The sequence below is a fragment of the Anabrus simplex genome, chromosome 5 (assembly GCF_040414725.1).
Source record: "Anabrus simplex isolate iqAnaSimp1 chromosome 5, ASM4041472v1, whole genome shotgun sequence".
NCBI lineage: Eukaryota > Metazoa > Arthropoda > Insecta > Orthoptera > Tettigoniidae > Anabrus > Anabrus simplex.
In genome coordinates, this window is record NC_090269.1 from 379,559,018 (window position 1) to 379,585,755 (window position 26,738).

Here is a 26,738-nt window from a genome sequence, read left to right on the forward strand (position 1 = left end):
CAACACATCTCCGTCTATGGTGGTACCTATACCTGCTTGCCTCACACTGTTGGTACCACTGTGAAAAACTACCACCTTCTCCTTAGTCTCCTGCTTCCCTTCTACTTTCCTCAATATCTGTCTTAGTGTAATTCCAGATAACACTCGAAACTGGTTCCCTTTCCTTCACACACTTTCCCCACTTGCCTAACAATGGAGTCCCTCATGAACAGAGCCTCAACCCCACCCACCTCACTTGATCCACTATACTCCTGGTCTCCCTTAGCTTTCCTGCCAGTTGCAGATTCTACTTCTTCCTCCCTTTTGCCCCTTCCATTACCCAGTTCCACCTCCCTTTTCCTAACCTCTATTGTACATTTCTCTTTCCTATCTTTTCTTTCCTCCTACTTCTCTCCTCTGCAATTCATTTTCAAATTCCTCCATTGAATAAATAGATTTATTTTATTTTAATTTTTGTCTCCATTTAATTTATTAAGAGAGGATGATTACCTAGTCAAACTTCCTCTTCAAATAAACATTACCACCACCACCTTTGCAACAGTTTCTTGTTCTTCATCTTCTCTCTGCTATTCTACCAGCAGTGATTCAATGGTTGTAGTACAGATATAAAGGAGAGGTAAGACTCCCCACTAGAGTATGATTCCAGCGTATGGGATCCTCTCCAGGATTACTAGTACTTGATTCGAGAACTGGGAAAATTCCAAAGGAAAGCAGCTCGATTTGTTCTGGGTGATTTCCAATAACAAGAGTAGCGTTACAAAAATATTGCAAAGTTTGGGCTGAGAAGATTTGGGAGAAAGACGATCTGTTCAATTAAGTGGTATGTTCCAAGCTGTCAGTGAAGAGATGGCGTGGAATGACATTAGTAGATGAATAAGTTTGAGTGGTGTTTTCAAAAGTAGGAATCATCACAATATGAAGATAAAGTTGTAATTCAAGAGGATACATTGGGGAAAATATTTATTTACAGGAAGGGGAGTTAGGGATTGGAATAATTTACCAAGGGAGATGTTCAGTAAATTTCCAAATTCTTTGCAACTATTTAAAAAAGACTAGGTAAACAACAGATAGGGAATCTGCCACCTGGGCAACTGCCCTAAATACAGATCAGTGGTGATTGATTGATTGATTGATTGATTGATTGATTGATTGATTGATTGATTGATTGATTTGAAAAGTCACCAAGGTTGTCCAAAAAATTATCTAAGTGACTGTGATGTTATGAAATGTGGGTCTTGTCTGATCTGTGGACCATCAAGAATTTCCACAGGAACATCTGTCCACTTATGTGCTATCTATTCAGTGCACCACAAACAGTCTTTATTCAGAGCTTTTACGAATTGGTTCATCAGGTCTTGCTCTATGTAGTGGTGGGTCAGGACGATCCTAACACACTAGGATTACTTGATAAAAAAAACTGGAAAAGATTCAAAGAAAAGTAGCACGATTTGTTCTGTGTGATTTCCAAAAAAATATTTCAAACTCTGGGCTGGGAAGACTTGGGAGAAAGGAGACGAGCTACTCAACTATATGGTATGTTTTGAGCTGTCAGAAGAGAGATGGCATGGAATGACATTAGTAAACAAATAAGCATGAGTGAAGGTTTTAAAGGTAGGAAAGATCACAATATGAAGATAAAGTTGGAATTCAAGAGGACAAATTGGGGCAAATATTCATTTATAGGAAGAGGAATTATGAAATGGATTAATTTATCAAGGGAAATGTTCGATAAATTTCCCAAGTTCTTTGAAATCATTTTAGAAGAGACTAGGTAAACAACAGATAGGGTATCTGCTACCTGGGCGACAGTCTTAAATGCAAATCAATGATGACTGACTGATGGATGGATTGACTGACTGATTGACTGATCGATTTGACTTGTGGTACCAGAAATTTGTTGATTACATTTTGTTCTCTGATCACCATATTATATTCGTATGGAGGTCAATCTTTTCTTGCCTATTGTTCGTGCTTGACTCTGCTACTGCAGAGACATAAAAAGTAAGGATATTTTGTACAGTCACTTTGTTGACCAAAAAGAAAATAAATCATCTTCAAGTCTACGCAAATCACTTAGTGATGTTCTTGATATTTTATATTTTCCAAGACTCTTCTTTCATTTTAATGGAATGACTGACTGGAATACAACAGTATCTAAGAAAGTACAGTTGATGCAGTCAATATAGTTTAATTCTCTGAATCAGCACGGAAAATAACCCCAGAAACAGCACCAAGAAAATTTTCTTTTGGTTGGTCTGTGTAATCTATCACCTAGTAATCAGGAAGTGCCTGAGTTATATTAATATATATTGATCCTCTTGCAATATAGTCTGTGAACAGCCCAGGCTCCCAGGGTTAATCGAAATATAAGGGGCGATCAAAAATTTCCATTCAACGGCCGTACAGTCCTGAATCAGGACGCCAATCAGGCAAAATTGCCGTAAGCACTAAGGCACTCATTTCACTAACGCACCAGGTTGGAAATCAATCAATCAATCAATCAATTCTGATCTGCATGTCCTATTGCGTGAAGAAGTCCATAATCACCTGCTGCACATCCTTGTCCGACAGGAAGCACCTACCCTTCAGGTCCTTTTTGAGGGGATTGAAGGCATGCATGATAATCGCATGGGGAGAAATCAAGTTGTGTGCCGGTCCACCCTAATTGCCTCATCCATAATGGATGAGACTGGCCTCCCAGATTGACCAGCATCTTATGTCGAAACACAACCACGTGGAACTTGGTGCACCATTCCACAACAGTGGTTTTCGACAGACATGCTGCCCTATACACAGTCTTAGTTCTCTGATAGATATCCACCAGTGTTTTTCTTTCGGCAGCCAAGTCCTGTTTGGACGCATTTGGTAATAATGTCACCATAGTTCACGTGGCCGCACTTAACACACACACCTTGGCTTGACACGACTGCCTCACTAATCCTTTGCCTACATGTCCGTGCTTATATACTGTATCTGCATCGGAATTGCGGTACATTGCATGTCCACTGAAGCAATGCCCTCAAATGGAAACATTTTGATCACGCCTTATAAATAAAAGTTAGGTACTCACCTGCTCCTCAGTATCACCAGTATGCCACAATGAGTTGCGCAGCATCTGTCCTGGCCCAGTGTTAGAATTGACTAGTTTCAGCTGAATACCAGGTTCTGCTACTGCACGGAATGGTGTGGCTTGCCAGTATGTCTGTGTATTCTTCTTCCACATAACAGTGTAAAACTTATGGTTGTTCTGATAGCTGTAAACAAAATAAAACAAGTACTTTTACACCCTTAAACACACAGCTTGCTGCATGTATGACATTTTGTAAAAGAACAAACTGGAATTAGTCAACTGTTTCAACATAATATTTTACTACGATATTTAGAAATTAGCACAGTTTTTGTTCATACGCTTCATCATTGTTCAAATCTACAGTTCAATGGGTGCTGGGACCTAGGTTTTATTACTAGGACCGAGAGAGTTGGCTGTGCGTTTAGGATTGCATAGCTGTGAGCTTGCATTTGGGAGATGGTGGGTTTGAATACCACTGTTGGCAGTCCATTTTCCCATTTTGGAAACTATCTCTTACCTTCCAGGTAGCTCCAATTTTAAAATGAATGATCAAGAAGTTCTTCCCATTTTCACACCAGGCAAATGCTGGAGCTGTTTGTTAATTAAGGCAGGCCAGCTACCCTCCAAATTCTAGACCTTTCCCATCCATGCATTGTCGGAAACCTTCGATATGTTAGTGTGGCATTAAACCATTAGAAAAAAAAATTGCTGCTGGTAACAGGACTTGGAAACTATCTCTTACCTTCCAGGTAGCTCCAATTTTAAAATGAATGATCAAGAAGTTCTTCCATCTTAAATTTTTCTCTGGATATAGAGTCTGGTCTTTTTCCACCAATAAAAGTTAAAATCCCCGTTCTGGCTGGGAATTGAACCTGGGACCCCCTGGACCAAAAGCCAGCAAGCTAACCATTTAGCCATGGAGCTGGACAATCACAGACAACACCAGTCTTTGTATTATTGTGTGTTCCACAGATAGCGTAGATGTTCTTTCGTGATCTATACTTTATAGTCTCTTTCATAATACTTAGATAAAAATATCTGTAAATCACTAGGAAGAGACACAACCTGAGCTCTTTCTTAGGAATTTGACTCCTTCAGTAGCATTCCAAATCAGTAAGGTATTTCCTTATCACACAATCTTTGATGGGTTGTTGGCCAGAAGTATCTTGCAATATCCCTGCATTATTGAGTTCACGGAGAAACGCCTACAAGCGGCCATTGCCTTGTTTTCTTTGCTGTTGTATATGAAAAATGAAAATCCACAGCCTGTTTCCAGTCATTCGACCAGGTCAGGAATGGAATGAATGAAGCCCCATCTAGTGGCAAGGATAGGAATTGTGCCAGCTGCCGAAGCCTGTCACACTCCTCTGAGGCAATGATTAATGAATGACAGATGAAATGAAATGATATTGGAGAGTGTTGTTGGAATGAATTATGACAGGGAAAGCTGGAGTACCCGTAGAAAAACCTGTCCCGCCTCTGCTTGGTTCCAGCACAAATCTCACATGGAGTGACCGGGATTTGAACCATGGAACCCAGCGGTGGGAGGCCGGTGCGCTGCCGCCTGACCCACGGAGGCTCACTGTTTTATATATATAGAACACATTTAATCAATACCAGTAGTATCTGTGCCACCCTTGGCCCCATTGTAGTCAACAATAACAAACAGTTTATTAGTATGAGGGGCCCATTTCATCTGTGTCGTGTTTAGTCGATAAAAGAAAGACAACTGTCTTCTTTTTCGTCACATAGGACACTAGCGTCATGTCGGGTTTGAATATGAACGTGCTAGAGCCAACCTGACGAGATATGTCCATTAGAAATTTGGAAGGAATTCCCTTTTATTTTGTTTTAGAGAACCAACAAATATCTACCCTTGATCCAATAAGTATTCTATCAACAGAATGCTACTGTAATAATTATTAGTAGGAATGTTCCTGGGTGAATTCTTTGTTGGGTCAATTAGCCTTTTCACGACGTCCATCAGTTTACATAAAATCAGTTTCATGGTCCGTATCGCACTTCAATAGATTCACAATTAAGTATTTATTATATTTTCCACCTAGTCGATACAATGATTGCTTAAGGCAATTTAATGGTTAAAAGTGGTACATGTTTCATATTTTATCAACATCTTCAGCCACATAACACTGTTTAGATGAAAAATATATAAAATTGACAAAGTAATGCTTAAGAGGAAGTGTCCTTAAAATTAACATAAGATTGACAACATTAAAACAAACAAAAACTCAAGAGAAAATATATAAATTATTACTACAATTGAAAGCAGTTGTCAAGGAAACACTTGTACAATATTCCATAGAGAGTATGTCCTAAATGAATATTCTTTTCTTAATAATTCATGAAAAAAGTCAAATTATAAATTATACAGTTTACAGGTAATTGTCGAAATGAAGAAAACCAGATATCACAATGTGGTTCTTATTATTAATGCAAATGAAAATATAACTAATTCTTAGTTGAAAATGCTTGAGAAAGATCACGAAAAAAGAATTGGAATTTCTCCATCTACAGATAGCCCTACAACTTATTCTTCCTCAGTTGAAGCTATAGGTGGCAGCAAGGAGGTTCTTGACACACCTATATCCCCCACTCCTCCACCTCCTCAGGTGCAGGAGCAAGGAAGAACGCATCATCAATATTACACCAGACACAAGACTGTGAAAGAATGACAGGAGTTACTGTTCCAAAGGAAAGCAGGCTTAATAAGAATTGACAACTAAGAATTACTTATATTTTCATCTGCATTAATAATAAGAACCACATTGTGATATCTGGTTTTCTTCATTTCGACAATTACCTATAAACTGTATAATTTATAATTTGACCTTTTTTCATGAATTATTAAGAAAAGAATATTCATTTAGGACATACTCTCTATGGAATATTGTACAAGTGTTTCCTTGACAACTGCTTTCAATTGTAGTAATAATTTATATATTTTCTCTTGAGTTTTTGTTTGTTTTAATGTTGTCAATCTTATGTTAATTTTAAGGACACTTCCTCTTAAGCATTACTTTGTCAATTTTATATATTTTTCATCTAAACAGTGTTATGTGGCTGAAGATGTTGATAAAATACGAAACATGTACCACTTTTAACCATTAAATTGCCTTAAGCAATCATTGTATCGACTAGGTGGAAAATAATAAATACTTAATTGTGAGTCCATCAGTTTGTTAGAACAACTGTAAGGACCTTTGGGCTGTTTGCCAGAGTAGAGTTTGAAATCAGATATGTAAAGTGTCCTACTGTCACACACAGCATAGAATTTGAGACCATATTTAGTTGGTTTTTGAAGCATAGACTGGATAAACTCACAATGGCCATGAAAAGCTACCAGCATCTCAACAATTGTTACAAACTTCCCTGGAGAGTAGGAAGCCTGACAATTAGTAACAAACTTCAAATGGAATTGTCTGGTGGCTGCTAATCTGTCTATCACAATTCATACATCTCTAGTACTTATGTCATCGAAACACAAACATTTCATCAAAAACAGAAAGTGCCTGGAGCTATTCCAGTACCTTTTCACGACCAAAGTTCTAAAGTATCAGCACGGCTGCCTTCTTTTTGATTGCAATTAGAAATAATACTCCCAAAAGTGCCATATTCTCAGAACCTGCAGTATAATACAACTGAATAATTGAAAAGCATGGTCCAAACACTGCCTACACACACAGTCTACGATTAACACATCTTTTCTTCCATTCTTTTAACATGTCAAATATTCAAACCTCACATGAAATTTACATACTACTACAATTACCTAAGTTTATGTATCACTGTATTCCTTATTTGGCCCTTCATGTTTCTTTCACCATGCTTTTCAAGAATCCCATTGCACTCGCTTAAAGTTTTCTTTCCTCCATTTCGGTCATCTTTTTCCAAAATAATTTTCTCATACTATGGTTAAACCAATCACATAGTTGTACTCTTCAATGATCTAGTAAATTTGCCTTCCATCCTCTGATATCTTGTTCCCAAGATGTGTTAAAAAGAGAGCATATGGTATTTAATATATCTGTTCATATAACTTGGCTAAAATTCCTCTCATACTCATCATTGTTGATCTGTTCTTTAGTTTAGATATAGAAAGTAGATATATTCAAAAAGTAAAATCTACAAATTTGTTATCTTTATTGCTATTCTTCTTCTTCTTATGCTGCTGCTGCTGCTGCTGCATTTACAGCCTCACTGGACCACTTCAGTCAATCATTTTCTGGTCAATTTTTTTAAATAGTTTTCTTTGATGAATTGCCCAGTATCTTTTCATTCATTCTGATCTTTACTGCTGTTCCTCATCTGTAAATATATTTTTCATTGTATGTCATTTGTCCATTTTTGGTTTAAATCTTATTTTTATGTTTTTGAGTTTCTTTAAATTTTCTGTTTTGTTTTGCAAATCATCCAGAGTTATTTCTAGTTCTCCCATATAATCTCTAATTTCCTTAATTCATTCTACTTGTTGCTTCAGATTCCAGAGTTTCTCTATAATTTTTCTTGGTAGCCTAATCTGGTTTTTGGTGTCCTCATAATGTGACCAAGAAAACAGATCCTCTTCTTCCATATAGTATCTTTGATGGCTCCAGTTCTCTGTACCCCACTTCATTCGACACTATCCATCATTGTCCATCTTTTCGATGTTTTTTATTTATGCGTATTCTAGCTATTCTAGCTATAGGGCCCTTTGGATATGGAAATGTAAATCCAGAAGGCGAGTTGTTGGTGTGAGGAATCAAATGATTGTTGGAAACACCTGGTTTAGGAAGAAGAACAGTCAGAAGATTACAAGGTATGGCTGGGGAGACAGACGAACAAAGACCATGATTGATTATATAATCGTAGAGAAAGAACACCGGAAGAACCTTGTAGATGTAACAGCCATGCCTGAAGAAGCCTTTGGTGGAGATCATAGAGTTGTGATAGGAAAATTGAAAGTTGGAAAGATTGAAAAACCCCAATTAAGAAGAGAGAGAAGAATTAAAGTATGGAAGTTGAAGGAGAAAAGCGTACAAGAAGAATTTCAAAGGGAAATAATACCCTTGGTACCCAGGACAGAGGTGGGGAATGTTGAAGAGGAATGGAAAAGATTTAAGGAAGCACTAGTTGGATGTGCAGAAAAGGTGTGTGGTAGAACATCAGGAAATGTGAAAGACAAAGAAACACACTGGTGGAATGATAGAGTAAAGATTAAAGTGAAGGAAAAGAAAATGGCATGGAAGGCATGGAAAACATCTAAGACTGAAGAAAGTAGAAGAAAATATGTGGAGGCAAAGAATTTGGCCAAGAAAGTAGTGGAGGAAGAAAAGAGGAAAAGCTGGGCCTTATTCACACAGAAATTGAGAGATGATACGCAAGGCAGCAAGAAATTACTGTATGGTATCTTAAGAAACAAAAAGAGAGATCAAGTAAACACCAGATTTGTGAAGGATGAAGGTGGCATAATTTTAACAAAGCCAGAAGAAATAAGAAATAGATGGAGAGAGTATTTTCAGAAGCTGCTGAACATAAGAACGGATGACAGTCATTCAATGGACGACCAGGAAAGACAATTAGTTGACGAAGAAATGGATAAAGAAATTACAATGAATGAAATTGAAATGGCAGTAAGAAAGATGAAGAATGGAAAAACTGCTGGAATAGATGAAATTTCAGTGGAGATGATAAAGGCAGCTGGAGCTGTAGGCCTGCAGTGGACATATCGGGTTCTCAGGAATGTCTGGGAGAATAAGGAGGTCCCTGAGGATTGGCAAAAAGGAATAATCATCCCAATTTTCAAGAAAGGTGATAAGAAAGTTTTGAAGAACTACAGGGGAATTACTCTAATATCGCATGTTGCTAAGATAATGGAAAGAATACTGGAAAGTAGAATAAGGTTGAGGGTTGAGAAGCAGATACAGGAAAATCAGTTTGGTTTCAGAAGTGGAAGATCAACAATAGAGCCCATTTTTATTATGAGACAACTAATGGAAAAGCATTGGGAGTACGGGAATGATATGGTGATGACATTCATTGATATTGAAAAGGCATATGACAGTGTCCCTAGGACGAAAGTTTGGGACAGTCTGGTGCAAAAAGGAATTGGACAGGGATTAATAAAAATGATCATGGCATTGTATAAGGAATGTTGTAGTTGCGTGCAAACACAAGTTGGCAGGACAAGTTGGTTCAAAATAACTAGTGGGCTGAGACAGGGAAGTGTTCTATCACCAATCCTGTTTACAATAGTAATGGATGACATCATGAGAACAGCAAAAGCAGCATATGGAGGAAGAGAAATGAACACGATGTTATTTGCAGATGATATTGTGATTTGGGGAGAAGACGACAGGAAGGTTCAAGAACAGTTGAATGTGGTGAATGGGAAGATTGAAGAATGTGGATTGAAAATAAGTGTAGAAAAGAGTAAAACTCTTGTTATGACGAGAGGGGAGAAAGAAGGGAAAGGTCAGATTAGACTTGCAGACAAGCCCCTGGAAGTAGTGGAAACTTTTAAATACCTGGGTAGTGAATTAATGGAGAATGCTCGACTGGATGCTGAGATTAGTAAAAGGATTCAAGCTGGAAGTTGTTTCTATCATAGTGTAAGAAATATGTTATGGGACAAAGATGTGCCAATGGAAGCAAAGGATACTATGTACAAGATGTATTACGTACCCATAACAACTTACGGAGCAGAAACTTGGACAATGACAAAGAAGGATGAGAGTCGAATACAGGCAGCTGAAATGAAATTCTTGAGGAGTATGATACAGAAGAGTAGACGAGACAAAATAAGGAACGAGAAAATCCGGGAAGAAATTGGAGTGGAAAAAATGAATGATAGAATAGAGAAGAGCCGACTAAGATGGTTTGGGCACATAAAGCGAATGAGCGACGAAAGAATGCCAAAAAAGGTGATGGAAATGCAAGTCCAAGGAAGGAGAGGCCGTGGACGACCACGATTGAGATGGAAGGATACCATCCAACGCAGCATTATAGAAAGAAACCTGGACTGGGACACAGTGTTGGAGGAGGAGTGGTGGAAAGACCGAAGAAAGTGGAGAGGAACCATATTTGCCCCTACCCGGCTACAGCTGGATAAAGGGAAATGATGATGATGATTCTAGCTATTCTTCTCTACTTGTAGGATTTTGTCGATTCTGTTTGCCTGAGTGATTTTAAAGGTGGTGATGGGGGTGATTATTGTTTTAAGAGAAAGTACAAGGCAACCATCCTTTATATACAACTAATCAGAGAGAAAAATGGAAGGGATGCGACACTCGAAAAATGGTATCAACCAAAGGAAGACAAGGCCCATGAAGGGCGTGAAAATGAAAGACTCCCTAGGCCTCGTAAACCTAATAAAGTCAGGGTTAGAAAAGAACAAGAGTTGACCAAGGAAGGTCGGACAGGATAGCTGAAAGTGAGGAGCCTGACACAAGTAAGGGGAAGCAATGCCAGGACTCAGCTAAGGGACCCATGGTCGCCACTCCACACTCTTAAGTTGAGAGCCCCAGAGGCCCCTTTTAGTAGCTTCTTATGACAGGCAGAGGATACCATAGGTGTTATTCTACTGCCACCACCCACAGTGGGAAGAGTGACTTTAAAAAGAGTTCCACTTCCGTATGTCACCTCTGGCTGAACCACCATTTTATAATGGTTTAATTTTGTTTTGATTGATAGGTTTTTTAATTATATGTAGACCATGTTAATTTTTGAGCTTTTATAATTTTATTAGTTCTTTCTTGCCAAGCAGATTTCTCGATCAAGTTGTATGTTAAAATTTCTCCCAGATATTTAAATTGTTGCACTATTTTTATTTTCCTGTTATTTACTGTTATGTGGTTTATTACTAGTGGATCTGCTACCATTATCTCAGTCTTTTTGAATGATTTCTGGTGTCCTACTTTTTGTGCTATATTTTGTAGGCATGTTATTTGATTTCTGGCTTCTTGAATGTTATTAGCTAGTGATGCTAAGTCGTCTGTGAACCCCAAGCAATTTAAGTTTATTTATTACTGTTACAGTATATAATTTATTTTACATTATTACATTTTAAATTTCTAACATTATTTTCCAAATATATTTTCAAATGGAAGTATTTACATGGTATTTTATAGGGTACAGGATATCGTTTATGGAATCAGATTTGAAAGTAAATGCAGTGATTCATCTGAGAAATATTTCTTATGAGGCTACAGTTTTTACCCAACTATCATTGTGCAGCTGTACAAGAATACCAAAGGTCTGGAGTTTCTGAACATGCTGTAATGGGTTTTCCCCAACTAGGGAAGAAGCTGGAAATGTATGGGTCACCAAGCAATTGAAAATAAAAAAGAGAGAGAGAATATCCAACGAATAGCTGACACTATTAAGAAATCTAACCGATCGGCCACATAATCAGTTACCGGGCGAGTTGGTCGTGCGGTTAGAGGCGCGCGGCTGTGAGCTTGCATCCCGGAGATAGTGGGTTCGACTCCCACTGTCGGCAGCCCTGAAGGTGGTTTTCCATTGTTTCCCATTTTCACACCAGGCAAATGTTGGGGCTGTACCTTAATTAAGGTCACGGCCGCATTCTTCCAACTCCTAGGCCTTTCCAAACCCATAATCGCCATAAGACCTATCTGTGTTGGTGCGACGTAAAGCCTAATAAGAAAAAGACCATAATCAGTTCACACAAAATGATATGTTTGAAAATGAATTTTTGTGCTATATTTTATTGCTAATTTTCTAACAGCTAAATGTATGGGAGGAAGTTGTGTCATCTTGTGGAATGAAGTTCTCAGCCCAAAATAGTGAAGTGCTGGTAGCGCAGGCGCGGCTCCATAATACGATCTGCAGAGCTGCAGAACCACATGAGTGGAAAGATGTGATATACAGCGATGAGCAATCCCATCTGTCATGCTGTGTTGTTATTGAGCCAAAGACTGACAGCCATTCGGTTACTAGTGATCTGGCGATCTGGCAACCTTGTTCGGGACTGTGAACGCCAGCTCTGTGAAGAAAGCATGAGAACCACACTTTTAGCCACCTATCGGAGAAAACGGTAGTTAGGAGTCGCCCATAAGCACATAAGGTTTTGTTTGTACTGCATGCCTTGCAGCTCAGGTGGCTTATTCGTTTGTATTAGACGTTCCAGGCTGTGATTTTTCGCGCCAGTTTCCAGTGCAGTTTTGTTAAGAAAGCGTGTGAGTGGAAATATATTTAAGAAATTGTTGTTTTGGTGTCAGTTTTATGCAAGTGCTCAGCAGAAATTCACAGGTAGAGTAGATTAGTTATTTAGCATTGTGTAGGCCAATAAGCGAAGTTTAATTATTACATGTTTAAATATGGATGTCGTGAAGAACTTGTTGTCGAAGCCATTTTCTGCATTAACTTATGAGGAAAGACTACTAATTAAAGAACAAGGGAGACCCCTTCCGAATTTAACAATAGAAGTGTCAGGTTCCAGTCGAGGTAAAGCGTACACAAGGCGTTTTAATAAAGATATATATAATAGAAATAAATGGATTTGTGGCTGTAACAATGCCAATGCTCTGTTCTGCTTTCCATGCGTTTTATTCAGTGGTGAGCCCTTATGGTCAAAAACTGGAGTGAAAGATCTCGTACATCTAAGCGAAAAAATTAAGAAGCATGAAAATTCAAAGACTCATTTGAACAATCAGACAGAACTTGCATTATTAGGAACTGTGAACATTCAACAGCAACTCGATTCTGCGTATTGGATTAACATTCAAATGCATAATGAGAATGTCACAAAAAATAGGTATGTTCTATCCAAAATACTTAATTGTATAAAATTCTGTGGATCTTTTGAACTAGCCTTGCGTGGTCATAATGAAAAAGAAGATTCACTAAACCGGGGTATTTTTCATGGCTTGATTGATTTATGTGCCGATTTGGATAGCACGTTAAGGGAACATTTAGAAAGTTCTAGGCAGTTTAAAGGCACGTCTAAAACCATCCAAAATGAATTATTGGACAGTATGTTAGCAGTTTGTCGTGATGTAATTTCTCATGAATTAGGACAGGCATCCTTTGTTGCTATTATGGCCGATGAAACTAGTGACTGCGCTCAACAGTGTCAGATGGTTTTAGTTTACCGGTATGTCATAAATGGTTGTCCAGTTGAGCGTTTTGGTGGATTTATTTTACCATCTGATTCTGATGCCGAAACATTCACGCAAACAATATTAAATGAAATTTTACCGATCATTCCTTCAGACAAACTAATTGCTCAGTGTTATGATCGGGCAAATGTCATGAGTGGCAGGCATGGGGGTGTGCAAACAAAAATCAAGGAGAAGTATCCAACAGCACATTTTGTGCATTGTTATGCTCACCAATTGAATTTAATAATGGCCCAAGCGTCGTCACAAAACAAGCAAGTCAGGTTATTTTTTTTCCAATTTACAAGAAATACCGTCGTTCTTTTCTAATTCTCCGCAACGCACTGCTGTGCTGGATAAGATAGTACAGCGAAGGGTACCTCGTTCTGCACCTACACGATGGAATTTCAAAAGCCGCACAGTGAATGTTGTGTACGAACACCGAAGTGATATTATTGAGTGTATGCAAGAAATACAAGAAGAATCACGACAGACGACGACCATTAATCAAGCTTCAGCAATAGAAAGAATGTTAGAAAGTGACAAATTCATCTTTTGGTTGACATTTTTTCATCATGTTATGCCCCATGTTGATATATTATTCAGTCAACTACAGAAAGTAAAAACTGACCTTAATGATATCGAAAGGTCGCTGAGATATTTTGAAACAAGTATATCGTCTGTAAGAAGTAACATGGATGGAATTACGAATCAAGCGGACATTCTTTCAAAGAAATCAGTTTCCCAAGACCCGAAACATAAGCGCCCAGACGATTCTGTAAGTGATCATCGCGTTGCAGCTTTGGAAGTTTGTGACGTAATCACAAGAAATGTAAAGCACCGATTCGAATTCAACGGCCATTTAATAGCTTCAGCACTATTCTTATCAGGTAACTTCCTACAGTATACCTTGAACTTTCCAACCGAGGAACTGAATACCACCGTTCAAAATTACCCAATGCTCGATAAAGATCGTTTACAAACAGAATTGTCGATAATGTACATGAGAAAGGATTTCAGCCATATGCAAGGTCTGACACCATTATTAAATTACTTTGTAAGACATAATTTGTGTGACACTTTCAAAGAAACTGTTAAACTGCTGGACATTCTCATCACAACTCCAATGACTACATCAGAAGCCGAACATTGCTTTTCTACTCTGAAACGAGTAAAAACCTTTCTCCGGTCAACCATTTACCAAGAAAGACTGAATGCATTATCCATGCTGTCTATTGAACGGGAATTTGTGGCCAGTATACCCAGCTTTAATGAGCGAGTCATAGACCACTTCGTTCGTCAGAAAGATCGTCGCATGGAATTCATCTACAAGAAATAGGGTGAGTTTACAGTTTAAATAATTATTTTCATGGTTCAGTATGAAATTAATGTTATTTATACGTATGTTGCTGGTATAAGGCATGCTAATATAGTGGTGTAATTATCCGTATCTAACCAAGATGGCATAGCTCGACTCCCGACCAATGCATGTGTATATTCAAAACTAAAAATATGTCCTGTGGTTCGATTTACACATGTAAAAAAAGGATCCGTAACACCTCGCAAAGCTACAAACTTGCCTTGCATTTCTTGGTGTACGGTATAATATTGTTCGAAGGAGCTCTGCATCTGAGAAGTGCCACTACTTGGAATTGTTGACAGTTTCTCCCCGAGCGCGGCTGTAAATCACACCCTCTCTTCTCTCCTCTCTCAACCCTCTATGGGACGACCTTGCCTTACAGAATGTGAAAGGAAAGGACGGCCTTGACGATTTCTATTGAAATGGCATTGCTCCGAGTTTACCTCTTGCTATTGGAGCTGTAGCAAAGAATTATTTCAAGGGTTTAAAGTGTCCTCTTTTCGACAAACGTAATACTGCTGGCAAAATGAGACAAGCCGTAAACGTAATTAGATCAATACCGGAATGATCACTTTACAAGTAATCGTGAAGATTTTTCTCCGTAATGGTACAGATGAAGGCGAGGTATTCATGAAAATAGGAACGTTAGTATCATCACACGATTTACCCCTCCATTAAGAAAGCTGGCTGCAAACGTTGTGTACAGATCTCAAGCCCTGCGGTCTATTGGTAGCGTGACTACCTCTCACACGGAGGCCCCGGGTTCGATTCCCGGCGAGGACGGATTTTTACCTCCTAGATCTGAGGGCTGGTTCGAGGTCCACTCAACCTATGTGGTTACAGCACAACTGAGGAGCTATCTGACGGTGAGATTGCAACTCTGGTCTAGAAAGCCAAGAATAATGGCCGGGAGGATTCGTCGCCCTGACCATGCGTCACCCCATAATCTGCAGGCCTTCGAGCTGAGCAGCGGTCGCGTGGTGGGCCAAGGATAATCAGTCATGAGGTTTGGTTTGTTTTGTTCGATACTAGATCAGAATTATTTTCGGTACGGTAAGGGGAAGAAATGCTTTATTTTTGTAACATTTTATCATCATCATCATCATCATCTGTTTACCCTCCAGGTTCGGTTTTTCCCTCGGACTTAGCGAGGGATCCCACCTCTACCGCCTCAAGGGCAGTGTCCTGGAGCTTCAGACTCTTGGTCTGGGGATACAACTGGGGAGTATGACCAGTACCTCGCCCAGGCGGCCTCACCTGCTATGCCGAACAGGGGCCTTGTGGAGGGATGGGAAGATTGGAAGGGATAGGCAAGGAAGAGGGAAGGAAGCGGCCGTGGCCTTAAGTTAGGTACCATCCCGGCATTCGCCTGGAGGAGAAGTGGGAAACCACGGAAAACCACTTCCAGGATGGCTGAGGTGGGAATCGAACCCACCTCTACTCAGTTGACCTCTCGAGGCTGAGTGGACCCCGTTCCAGCCCTCGTACCACTTTTCAAATTTCGTGGCAGAGCCGGGAATCGAACCCGGGCCTCCGGGGGTGGCAGCTAATCACGCTAACCACTACACCACAGAGGCGGACTGTAACATTTTAACCATTGTATTTTTTGTACAAGTCGGTTCTTTATATCGTCGAAGCCACTCGAAGTCAGGGAGTCTTAGAAATTGAGATGTACTGTATGTTTACCTGCATTTTTTTCTGTAAATTTTCGGGAACTTCAAAGCTGATAGGACATGGAGAGAGAGGGGCCCATTAGACGCATTCGCGGGATTGGAGAACGGATTGCACACGAGATAAGCTGACACTTCTCGTGTGCAGTGCGAATTTAGATTTCACTATTACACTTACTGCAATGGACTGGCGCTCATATTGCAGAACCACCAACACAATTCAGCACGAGCCGCCACTGTGGTAGCGACATGTAATAAGAACCGAACGTACAATGGCATGATATTAGGAAAGGAGCAGTTGAAAAGGGATGAAAGCTTTAAATACCTGGGAAGTGTAATTGAAGAAAATGGAGGAAACAGGATGGAAATCAATGAAGAGGAAGGTGGGAAAATGGATTCTTTAAGAGTGTGGGAGAATTGATACAGAACAGAGATGTAAAGTAATTATCTATGAGATTTATATTTTGCCAATTTTGACGTATTGATCAGAAACGTGGGTGATGAAGGAGAGGGATAAAAGTAGAACACAAACAGTTGAAATGAAGTTTCAAAGGTGTTGAGTAGGTTTAACAAGACTGGACAGAGTAAAAAATGAGAGAGTTCGGGAAATGGTATGTGAGGGACCCCTAAAGAAAAAGATAGAAAAATCAAAGTTACAATGGTATGGACGTATTAAGAAAGTGGGAGAAGAGACAATACAAAGGAAGATGTTACAAATGGACTTGAAGGAAAGGAGATCTAGAGGAAGACCGAGCGACAGATGGCTGATAGGTGTTAAGAAGAGCATCGAGGTAAGAGGGAACTGGACGACAGTGACAGAAGAGTCATGGTGGGTGAACATAAAATGATGGATAGGCTTATGTTCCAAGCAGACCCAGCCTATGGTTGGAAACTGCTCCTGATGATGATGATGATCTGTTGGATTTCCTGTCCTTTACTTCCTTGAAATTTTAAGCAATTTCACAGTTATGTTGCAGAACACAGGCGATATCCGATAACTGACAACTACCTTGTTAGATTACGATTGTGTCAATTGCATAATTTCTTTCCATTAGTGTTCATGGTGGTGGAATTCTAAGATAAGCTAGTTATCCATTTATTATATTCTCAGAACATTATATCGACCATTGTTACTAAGAATATTATGTTGCCAATCAATCAGTTATAAAGCCCTTTGTTTTCTTTTTTCTCTTGTATGCTGATGTAAAATAGGATGTCTGCCCAATTTTTTTTTAACTTTCCAATATCTAAGTCTTCTTCTTCTTCTTCTTATTGAGTATATATTGTGATCACTCCACAATCTAAAGATACGATTTTCATTGTAGCACTGGCAAACATAACTAAATATTGGTATACATACATACATTATCATTATAGACTGTTATGCCCTTCAGCGTTCAGTCTGCAAGCCTCTGAGAATTCACTAAACGTCGCCACAATCCTCGATTTGCAACTAGTGTTGTGGCTTCATTTAGTTCCATACCTCTTATCTTTAAATCGTTAGAAACCGAGTCTAACCATCGTCGTCTTGGTCTCCCTCTACTTCTCTTACCCTCCATAACAGAGTCCATTATTCTCCTAGGTAAAATATCCTCCTCCATTCGCCTCACATGACCCCACCACCGAAGCCGGTTTATGCGTACAGCTTCATCCATCGAGTTTATTCATAAATTAGCCTTTATCTCCTCATTCCGAGTACCCTCCTGCCATTGTTCCCACCTGTTTGTACCAACAATCATTCTTGCTACTTTCATGTCTGTTACTTCTAACTTATGAATAAGATATCCTGAGTCCACCCAGCTTTCGCTCCCGTAAAGCAAAGTTGGTCTGAAAACAGACCGATGTAAAGATAGTTTCGTCTGGGAGCTGACTTCCTTCTTACAGAATACTGCTGATCGCAACTGCGAGCTCACTGCATTAGCTTTACTACACCTTGATTCAATCTCACTTACTATATTACCATCCTGGGAGAACACACAACCTAAATACTTGAAATTATCGACCTGTTCTAGCTTTGTATCACCAATCTGACATTCAATTCTGTTGAATTTCTTACCTACTGACATCAATTTAGTCTTCGAGAGGCTAATTTTCATACCATACTCATTGCACCTATTTTCAAGTTCCAAGATATTAGATTGCAGGCTTTCGGCACAGTCTGCCATGAAGACCAAGTCGTCAGCATAGGCCAAACTGCTTACTACATTTCCACCTAACTGAATCCCTCCCTGCCATTTTATACCTTTCAGCAGATGATCCATGTAAACTACGAACAGCAAAGGTGAAAGATTACAACCTTGTCTAACTCCTGTAAGTACCCTGAACCAAGAACTCATTCTACCATCAATTCTCACTGAAGCCCAATTGTCAACATAAATGCCTTTGATTGCTTTTAATAATCTGCCTTTAATTCCATAGTCCCCCAGTATGGCGAACATCTTTTCCCTCGGTACCCTGTCATATGCTTTCTCTAAATCTACGAAACATAAACACAACTGCCTATTCCTCTCGTAGCATTTTTCGATTACCTGGCGCATACTGAAAATCTGATCCTGACAGCCTCTCTGTGGTCTGAAACCACACTGGTTTTCATCCAACTTCCTCTCAACGACTGATCGCACCCTCCCTTCCAAGATGCCAGTGAATACTTTGCCTGGTATACTAATCAATGAGATACCTCGATAGTTGTTGCAATCCTTCCTGTTCCCTTGCTTATAGATAGGTGCAATTACTGCTTTTGTCCAATCTGAAGGTACCTTACCAATACTCCATGTTAATTTTACTACTCTATGAAGCCATTTCATCCCTGCCTTCCCACTATACTTAACCATTTCGGGTCTAATTTCATCTATTCCCGCTGCCTTATGACAATGGAGTTTATTTACTATCCTTTCCACTTCCTCAAGCATAATTTCACCAACATCATTTTCTTCCTCCTCATGAGCTTGGCTGTTTGCAACACCACCAGGATGATTTCCTTTTACATTGAGAAGATGTTCAAAATATTCCCTCCACCTCTCTAGTGATTCCCTGGGATCTATTATGAGTTCACCTGAATTACTCAAAACACTGTTCATTTCCATTTTCCCTCCCTTCCTAAGATTCTTTATTACTGTCCAGAAAGGTTTCCCTGCTGCTTGACCTAGCCTTTCCAGGTTATTACCAAAATCTTCCCATGACTTCTTTTTGGATTCAACAACTATTTGTTTCGCTCTGTTTCTTTCATCTACGTACAAATCCCTGTCTGCCTCGGCCCTTGTTTGGAGCCATTTCTGATAAGCCTTCTTTTTACGTTTACAGGCTGCTCTCACTTCATCATTCCACCAAGATGTTCGCCTTTTCCCATCTTTACACACAGTTGTTCCTAGGCATTCCCTTGCTGTTTCTACTACAGCATCCCTGTATGCCACCCATTCACTTTCTATATCCTGAACCTGCTTACTGTCTACTGTTCGAAACTTCTCACTAATCATATCCATGTACTTCTGTCTAATTTCCTCATCCTGGAGATTTTCTACTCTTATTCGTTTGCAGACAGATTTCACTTTCTCTACCCTAGGCCTAGAGATACTTAGTTCACTGCAGATCAGGTAGTGGTCTGTATCATCGAAAAATCCGCGAAAAACTCTTACATTCCTAACAGATTTCCTGAATTCAAAGTCCGTCAAGATATAGTCTATTATGGATCTGGTGCCCCTAGCCTCCCATGTGTAGCGGTGAATAGCCTTATGCTTGAAGAATGTATTCGTAACAGCTAAACCCATACTAGCACAGAAGTCCAGCAAACGCTTCCCATTCCCATTAGCTTCCATATCTTCCCCACATTTACCAATCACCCTTTTGTATCCTTCAGTTCTATTCCCAACTCTTGCATTGAAATCGCCCATTAGCACTATTCTATCCTTGCTGTTGACCCTGACCGCGATGTCACTCAATGCTTCATAAAACTTGTCAACTTCATCCTCATCTGCACCCTCACATGGTGAATACACGGACACAATTCTAGTCCTAATTCCTCCCACTGACAAATCTACCCACATCATTTGCTCATTTACGTGCCTAACAGAAACTATGTTGTGTGCAATGGTATTCCTGATAAAGAGCCCTACCCCAGACTCTGCCCTTCCCTTTCTAACACCCGTCAGGTACACTTTATAATCTTCTATCTCTTCCTCATTATCTCCCCTTACCCGAATATCGCTTACTCCTAGCACATCCAGATGCATCCTCTTTGCTGACTCAGCCAGTTCTACCTTCTTTCTTCCATAAGCCCCATTAATATTGATAGCTCCCCCATCGAATTCCATTTCGTTCGCCAAGTTGTTTCCAAGGAGTCCCTCGCCTGTCAAATGGGAGTGGGACTCCATTACTCCCATAGGTCCGAGGCTTGCTTAAAGTGTTCTGAGCTCGGTTAATTCATGAAGCAGGATGCTGCCCTACTTGCACATAGTCCAAGTGAGGATCTCTCCTCTAACGGGTTATGGACCACCGGAGAATTGTATAGTCCTAGCCGCCTGAGCACAAGGAGGGCCAGGACTCAGAATATGTCCGAGATGCCCACTCCCATTCCATAGCAACTGGTATCCCGACTCTCAGGACCACTTACTAGGCCACTCAGCCTTTGCCCATGGTTCACGAACTAGGACGTGACTACAGTAACCCACAAACATGAACCATAATATTGGTATTTTGAATAAAATTTATTTTTCAAAATTGATCTTTTACTGACACAGATACGTCTCATGGCGACACATTTGCCTAGTGTGAAAATGGGAAACCACTGAGCTTGATAGCCGCAGTCGCTTAAGTGCGGCCAGTATCCAGTAATTGGGAGATAGTGGGTTCGAGCCCCTCTGTCAGCAGCCTTGAAGATGGTTTTCCGTGGTTTCCTATTTTCACACCAGGCAAATGCCGGGGCTGTACCTTAATTAAGGCCACGGCCGCTTCCTTCCACTTCCTAGGCCTTTCCTATTCCATCCTCGCCATAAGATATATCTGTGTCGGTGCGACGTAAAGCAAATAGCAAAAAAAGAAAAAAATTGGGAAAATTGGGAAACCATGGAAAATCATCTTCAGGGCTGCCGACAGTGGGGTTCGAACCCACTATCTCCCAAATGCAAGCTGTTTGCTGTGTGACCCAAACCGCATAGCCACTTGCTTGGTCTTTTAATTATTGAAAGATGCTTGTTTGCTTGCTGTTTAAAGGGGCCTAATATCTAGGTCATTGGCCCATTATTGAAAAAGTAATAGTTGGAGGAAGAACATTTATAAGTGAATGAAAAACATAACTTACCTGAAAATAAATCCAACATAATCATCATCAATTTCTGTATCAACAAAGAATGTTCCTTCAAAATCCACTCCTCCAAATTCATCATAACCTGTAGAACAGAAATTAATGTTAGACGTGAAATGTTAAATGCAGTGAAGAAGGAAGAGCAAGTATTACAAGATTGTAACTTATAGCTGCACATTTCAGAAAATGTCAAATGAAAGACAACAGGGTTGATGATATTCATCTCGTAATACAATCATCATCACAAAGACAAGAATTTAATTTGTTCAGCAGCTCTTTGTCAATTGACCCATAGTAATTAAAAGATAACAAAAGTCATAGGCCACCTGAACAAGTTCATAAAACATCACAAAGATAATTTTAAACATATAGGCCTACATAATGTGTTGAATCACAGTTCTATCGGCAGTGTAAATTTAACAACACAGCTAAATTGTGCATATCATGAAGAAATTTGAAACAATCAACAACTGGAAAAAACTAGGTGTGTGCTTTCCAAAATTATCAATTGTATCAAGTTCTTTCTATTCACCACTGAAAAACACTGTTGTGTATCTAAATCAGCCTTGCCAATACTACTGTATTAAAAATTTGAGTTGTTCATTTATTTCAATCACTAAATGCCATACACATTTCAAAAGCTTTACACATTCTCTTCTTCAGCAGCTTAAAACCCACCAAACACTTCTTGGACTTGACCCATCATCACCTCATATTTAACAACAATCAAGCTATTATTATAAGACACATCCTCTGTATAACATATTCAAACTTTTGTACCAGTACTAAAAAATTTAAAATTAAAGTATTAGGTAAATCAATCAAATAAACTCTAAACTTACAATCTTCTACATAAAATTCTATTAAAATTACAGACCTGTCCAGTAATTAAAACATTTAAAACTACATATAAATCAAATTATCAATTTCGTCTGCAATAAACTGTTGCAGCTCCTTCTGTTGAACAACACCTTCCCGCAAACAATTTCTTGCTGCTATGTTGCTTTTGTTTTCACTACACTTGAACTCTGATTTCTTGTGGAAATATGCAAGCCAGTTCAAAACAGATTCTTTGTCCTTTGAAACCAGAAACCATACAACTCCATTTGTCTATTGGAACCGATCAAGTCCGATAAACGTATAGAGAATTTATGTTCTTGAAACTTGTACTCATGTTTTAATACAGACAAGAAATAAACATTGTATTTGCTAAGCATTGAGAAGGCAGATCCAAAGAAAAAGCACATTTGTTGTTTTTCTATTCCAGCTCCATGACAAAGCTGTACTCGATCTGCCTCTTTTCAGGGGTTGCAGTTCAGTCATGGCTTGTCCAATGATTTTAATCTTAGACTGAGAAATAAGAGGGATTCACTCAGGCTCGCAAGATCAACTGAGGAGCTGTATGATATGAGAGACAGTGTACTTGGTCAAGAGAGCCAAGCAATATGGCAAGGAAGCTGTCATAGTGAGCACGTGGTACTCCAGTATCTGCAGACTATACCTGGTTGGGCAGAATTTGTCTTGGTAGGCCAAGGCCCTCAATAGGTTGTCCAGGGGACTTTCTACTTCTTCTACAAAACACAACATTTTTTCATTTATGTATAAGGAAAAGTGAGTAGTACACTTACCAACAGCAAGCCCTGGATCACTGTTCATGGTCTGAACAATCTCAGCTCCTTTGTTGTAAATAACCCAGTTTGGATCAATCTGTGAATCTCCTTCAGGATCTAAGACAACTGTCTGATAAGTCCTGAAATGAACAATTGTTTATCTTATGAATGACTTTCAGAGACAGAGTCAAGAGAGGATTACAAGATACTGGACCTATATTTACAATTTCCTCTTTAAGCAAACAGGCTTGAAGATTCAGAATTATTTTTATAATAAGATTTTTTCTGTAGCCAATAGTCATACAGAAATTCTAAAATTTAAACTTAAAACAGAGAAATATTTTCACTGCAAAATTTGGTCAGCGATCCTTGTCATCATCTCCAGGACAGTGAATGGCATATCACATATGCATCCTCACAGCTCACAATTATATTGAAATTTCTCCAAAAGGTTTAAAAGTATTAACTTTCCTTTTCTCAAATATCATTTTGGGAAAATGCATTTAAAATGAACAGTTTTGGAATAACTGCAAGCAATTTAATCTGTGATTATTTACTTTCTGTAATTTCACAAAGACCTGGTTGGGAATCGAACCCAAGGCCTCCGGGTAAGAGGCAGGCACGCTAACCCTACACTGCGGGGCCGGCCAAGAGAATGACAACATGAAGCAAAGTATCCAACGTCTAAAGAAAAATGTGTAGTACAATAGAACTCTGACTTATAATGAGTATGCATATTGTTATCGTGAAAAAGTATTATTTTCTCCTGCGGAAGTTATAAAATTATTATATGTTACTAAAAAGTACCTTACCTAAAATCTGTTGAGTAGATCTTGGAATTATTGGGACAGTTGTCGAGGTAGTTTGGATAGCCATCTAAATCATAGTCATCCTGGCAGATATCTCCAACTCCATCATCTAAAATAATTCAAATATATTAAATGTAAATATGGAAAGTCAAGAAGAAAAAAAGGATATATATGCATGTGATCTAGTAAGAAAGAATAATTTACTGAGTAGGCAAGTTTGTGCAAGACATATATTTAACACAAAAAATAAATATTTCAGTATTTAGTCATGGAGTTTGTAGAGGCCAGTGTTACGTGCCTGAGTCGAACCACATATCTAGGTAAGGCCCATTCCATCTCTATTTTACCCCTGTCCATGGTGAAACAGTAGATGTTTGGTAATAATATATATTTATTTCATCTGTCATGTTGTTAAAGTCTTCTATCTTGTCTCCGAATGCAAAGAGAGGGCATACAAAGGTAATATGGTCCAACATCTGCTTTTCTTTTCCATAGTCTCACTGATTTTACATGTGATGAATTTCTTGTTGGATCTGTATTGACGGTGAATGATCACTCTTTCAGAGATATGTATTTCTATCTTTCAATACAGATTATGATTTACCAAATCACTAAAAATACACAATCATATTAAACAATTTTTGTAGATCAAGTTTCATTGCTATTTGGGACATTTTCTGCTACATCAAATTTGCTATGTAAATTACAATGAGAAAAATGTGCATATAAAAAGTGCACTATGTTGCAGATTTAAATATTGTCATAGTCCACCATTGTCAAAATAATACTCTGTGTATGCGTGTGAACACAGTATAGAAATGAAACATTATCTTTTTTCATCAGACACACGATAAAACAGAAGAGATATATACTCCAAGCATAGAATGTTCGATTAATGTCTTGAAGTCATGACTGGATATTAAAAGAACATCACTTGAAGCAGTTGTAAATATACAGGGTGTCTGAAAATAAGTTACAGAAATTGTAAGAGGATGTAGTGTTCTGAAAACAAAATCAATCTCTGGTGTATTTTATTTCCTCCTAGTGAAAACTGACCAGAAAATCAACAAAGTTCAATTGCGAGCAACTTCTGTGTCAGCCTGTCAGGTATGGTTGACCAAGCTCTCTTGCTTGATAATATTGGGCGGTGTGCTACCTTAAGCACACTGATGTATCGCTCGCTCACATGGAGCCTTGCTAGTAATGGCGGTGTATTGCAAAGCAGTGTGTGATCATCGTGCCCAGATTATGTAGCGTCTTTATTCTGTTTATCATGCACTAAGGTATCCTGAACCAACTGGTGTACAAAACTTAAAATCCTAGTAGTAAATCTCCTCCTGGTTTCAGGTGAGTATAATACCTTTGTTTTATGAAGCATATTGGTAAACACAGCGCATTTCATGCATGTTAAAGTTCGCCTCACTGCAAAATCATTACTGAATGACATATCAATGCAACATAAGTTATGTAATAAAATTAAATGTTGTAAGCATGTCCTGTGGTATTGACAAGTATTAAAGAGTGTCCTAAGATATAGGCTACTAAAACTAAGGCCATTACACCGGCCTGCGAAAAAAAAAAATTATCTCCGGTGAATGGTTGAAGAGGTGATTTACTCTAATTTAAGTGTGCTGATTTTAAATATGTAAACCGTTTTTGCCTATCACTTACAGTTTTTTTGCTATTTGAAATATTTGACATACTGTTGTAATTTTGATAGAAAACACCATAATAGAGAATATATGTAATTTTAATGGGACATGATCAAATTGCAACGAATATACAAAAAAGTAACATGTTCATTGCTAGAATGTATGAATCTCACTACAAGAATATTGTTTGCTGCACTTTGATGTGAATGAACGCTGTGTTGATTTGCGTTTGTGTTCCTTAATAGTGTTATCTCGCAATAGACACCAACAGTTGACATCATGGAGACATCCCATTGCCTCTGATACCTTCATTCCATTTGTTTTAGGCCGGATGGAACCGCTCGCCATGTTCCTTACTGAATGCTCCTAAATTTGCAGGAAAGTAGTTCAGATGACTGTGCAGGAAATGTAATTTTGAACTCATGCGGCAACATGCAATTTCTGGAAGTTGTACAGCATGGTTTCCACAATCTGTTGGTAGTTGACATCTTTAACATTACCCAGGAATTTGCTACAAACATCCTTGAATGATTCCCATGCCTGAAGCTGTGTTTCGTTCATCGTCGTACTGAATGTCGGATCCTTCATAAGCTTCCGAATTTGGGAGCCATCAAAAACCACCTTCCTTAATTTTAGCATCTGACAGTTCTGGAAATTTCTGACAGAGGTACTGAAAGCAGGGACTGCCTCTATCCAAACTCTTCACGTACTGCTTCATAATTCCCAATTTAATATGTAAGCGGGGCATAACACACTTTTGAGGATCAATTAATGGACGATTTACAATGTTTTCTTCTCCAGACACGAACCGTTTCCTCTTGGGCCACTCGGACACTAACCAGTGATGATCCCTGTCCTGAGAGTCCGACTCACACAAATAGGGGAACTTTGTATATCCTCCTTGCTGCCCTAATATGATACCGCACACTTTTAAATCACAGCACAGTAACGATCTGTGTTCATTGTAGTTCAGTGTCTACAACACCATAGATAAATTCTGGTAGTTTTCATGAAGAGATGTTGAATGAGCGACTGGCACTGAAGCAAATTTATTTCCATTGTGGAGAAGAACACCTTTGGGACCTATTTTACTGGTATCAATAAATAGATGCCAGTCCTTTGCTTGGTAAGTAGTTCCAAGACGATGAATCAAGCC

At 39.0% G+C, this 26,738-nt stretch overlaps 1 protein-coding gene across 1 annotated transcript in view; it reads right to left on the bottom strand.

Annotated features, from left to right (window-relative positions):
* The window catches only part of Tsp (Thrombospondin), a 182,167-nt gene that overhangs the window by 12,403 nt on the left and 143,026 nt on the right, over positions 1–26,738 (bottom strand). The window contains exons 17-20 of the mRNA XM_067147719.2: positions 23,934–24,039; positions 23,140–23,261; positions 21,509–21,596; positions 3,071–3,254 (exon numbers count right to left, since the gene is read on the bottom strand). Of these exons, the coding sequence (XP_067003820.1) occupies positions 3,071–3,254; positions 21,509–21,596; positions 23,140–23,261; positions 23,934–24,039 (500 nt within the window). The remainder of the gene's footprint in view (positions 1–3,070; positions 3,255–21,508; positions 21,597–23,139; positions 23,262–23,933; positions 24,040–26,738) is intronic.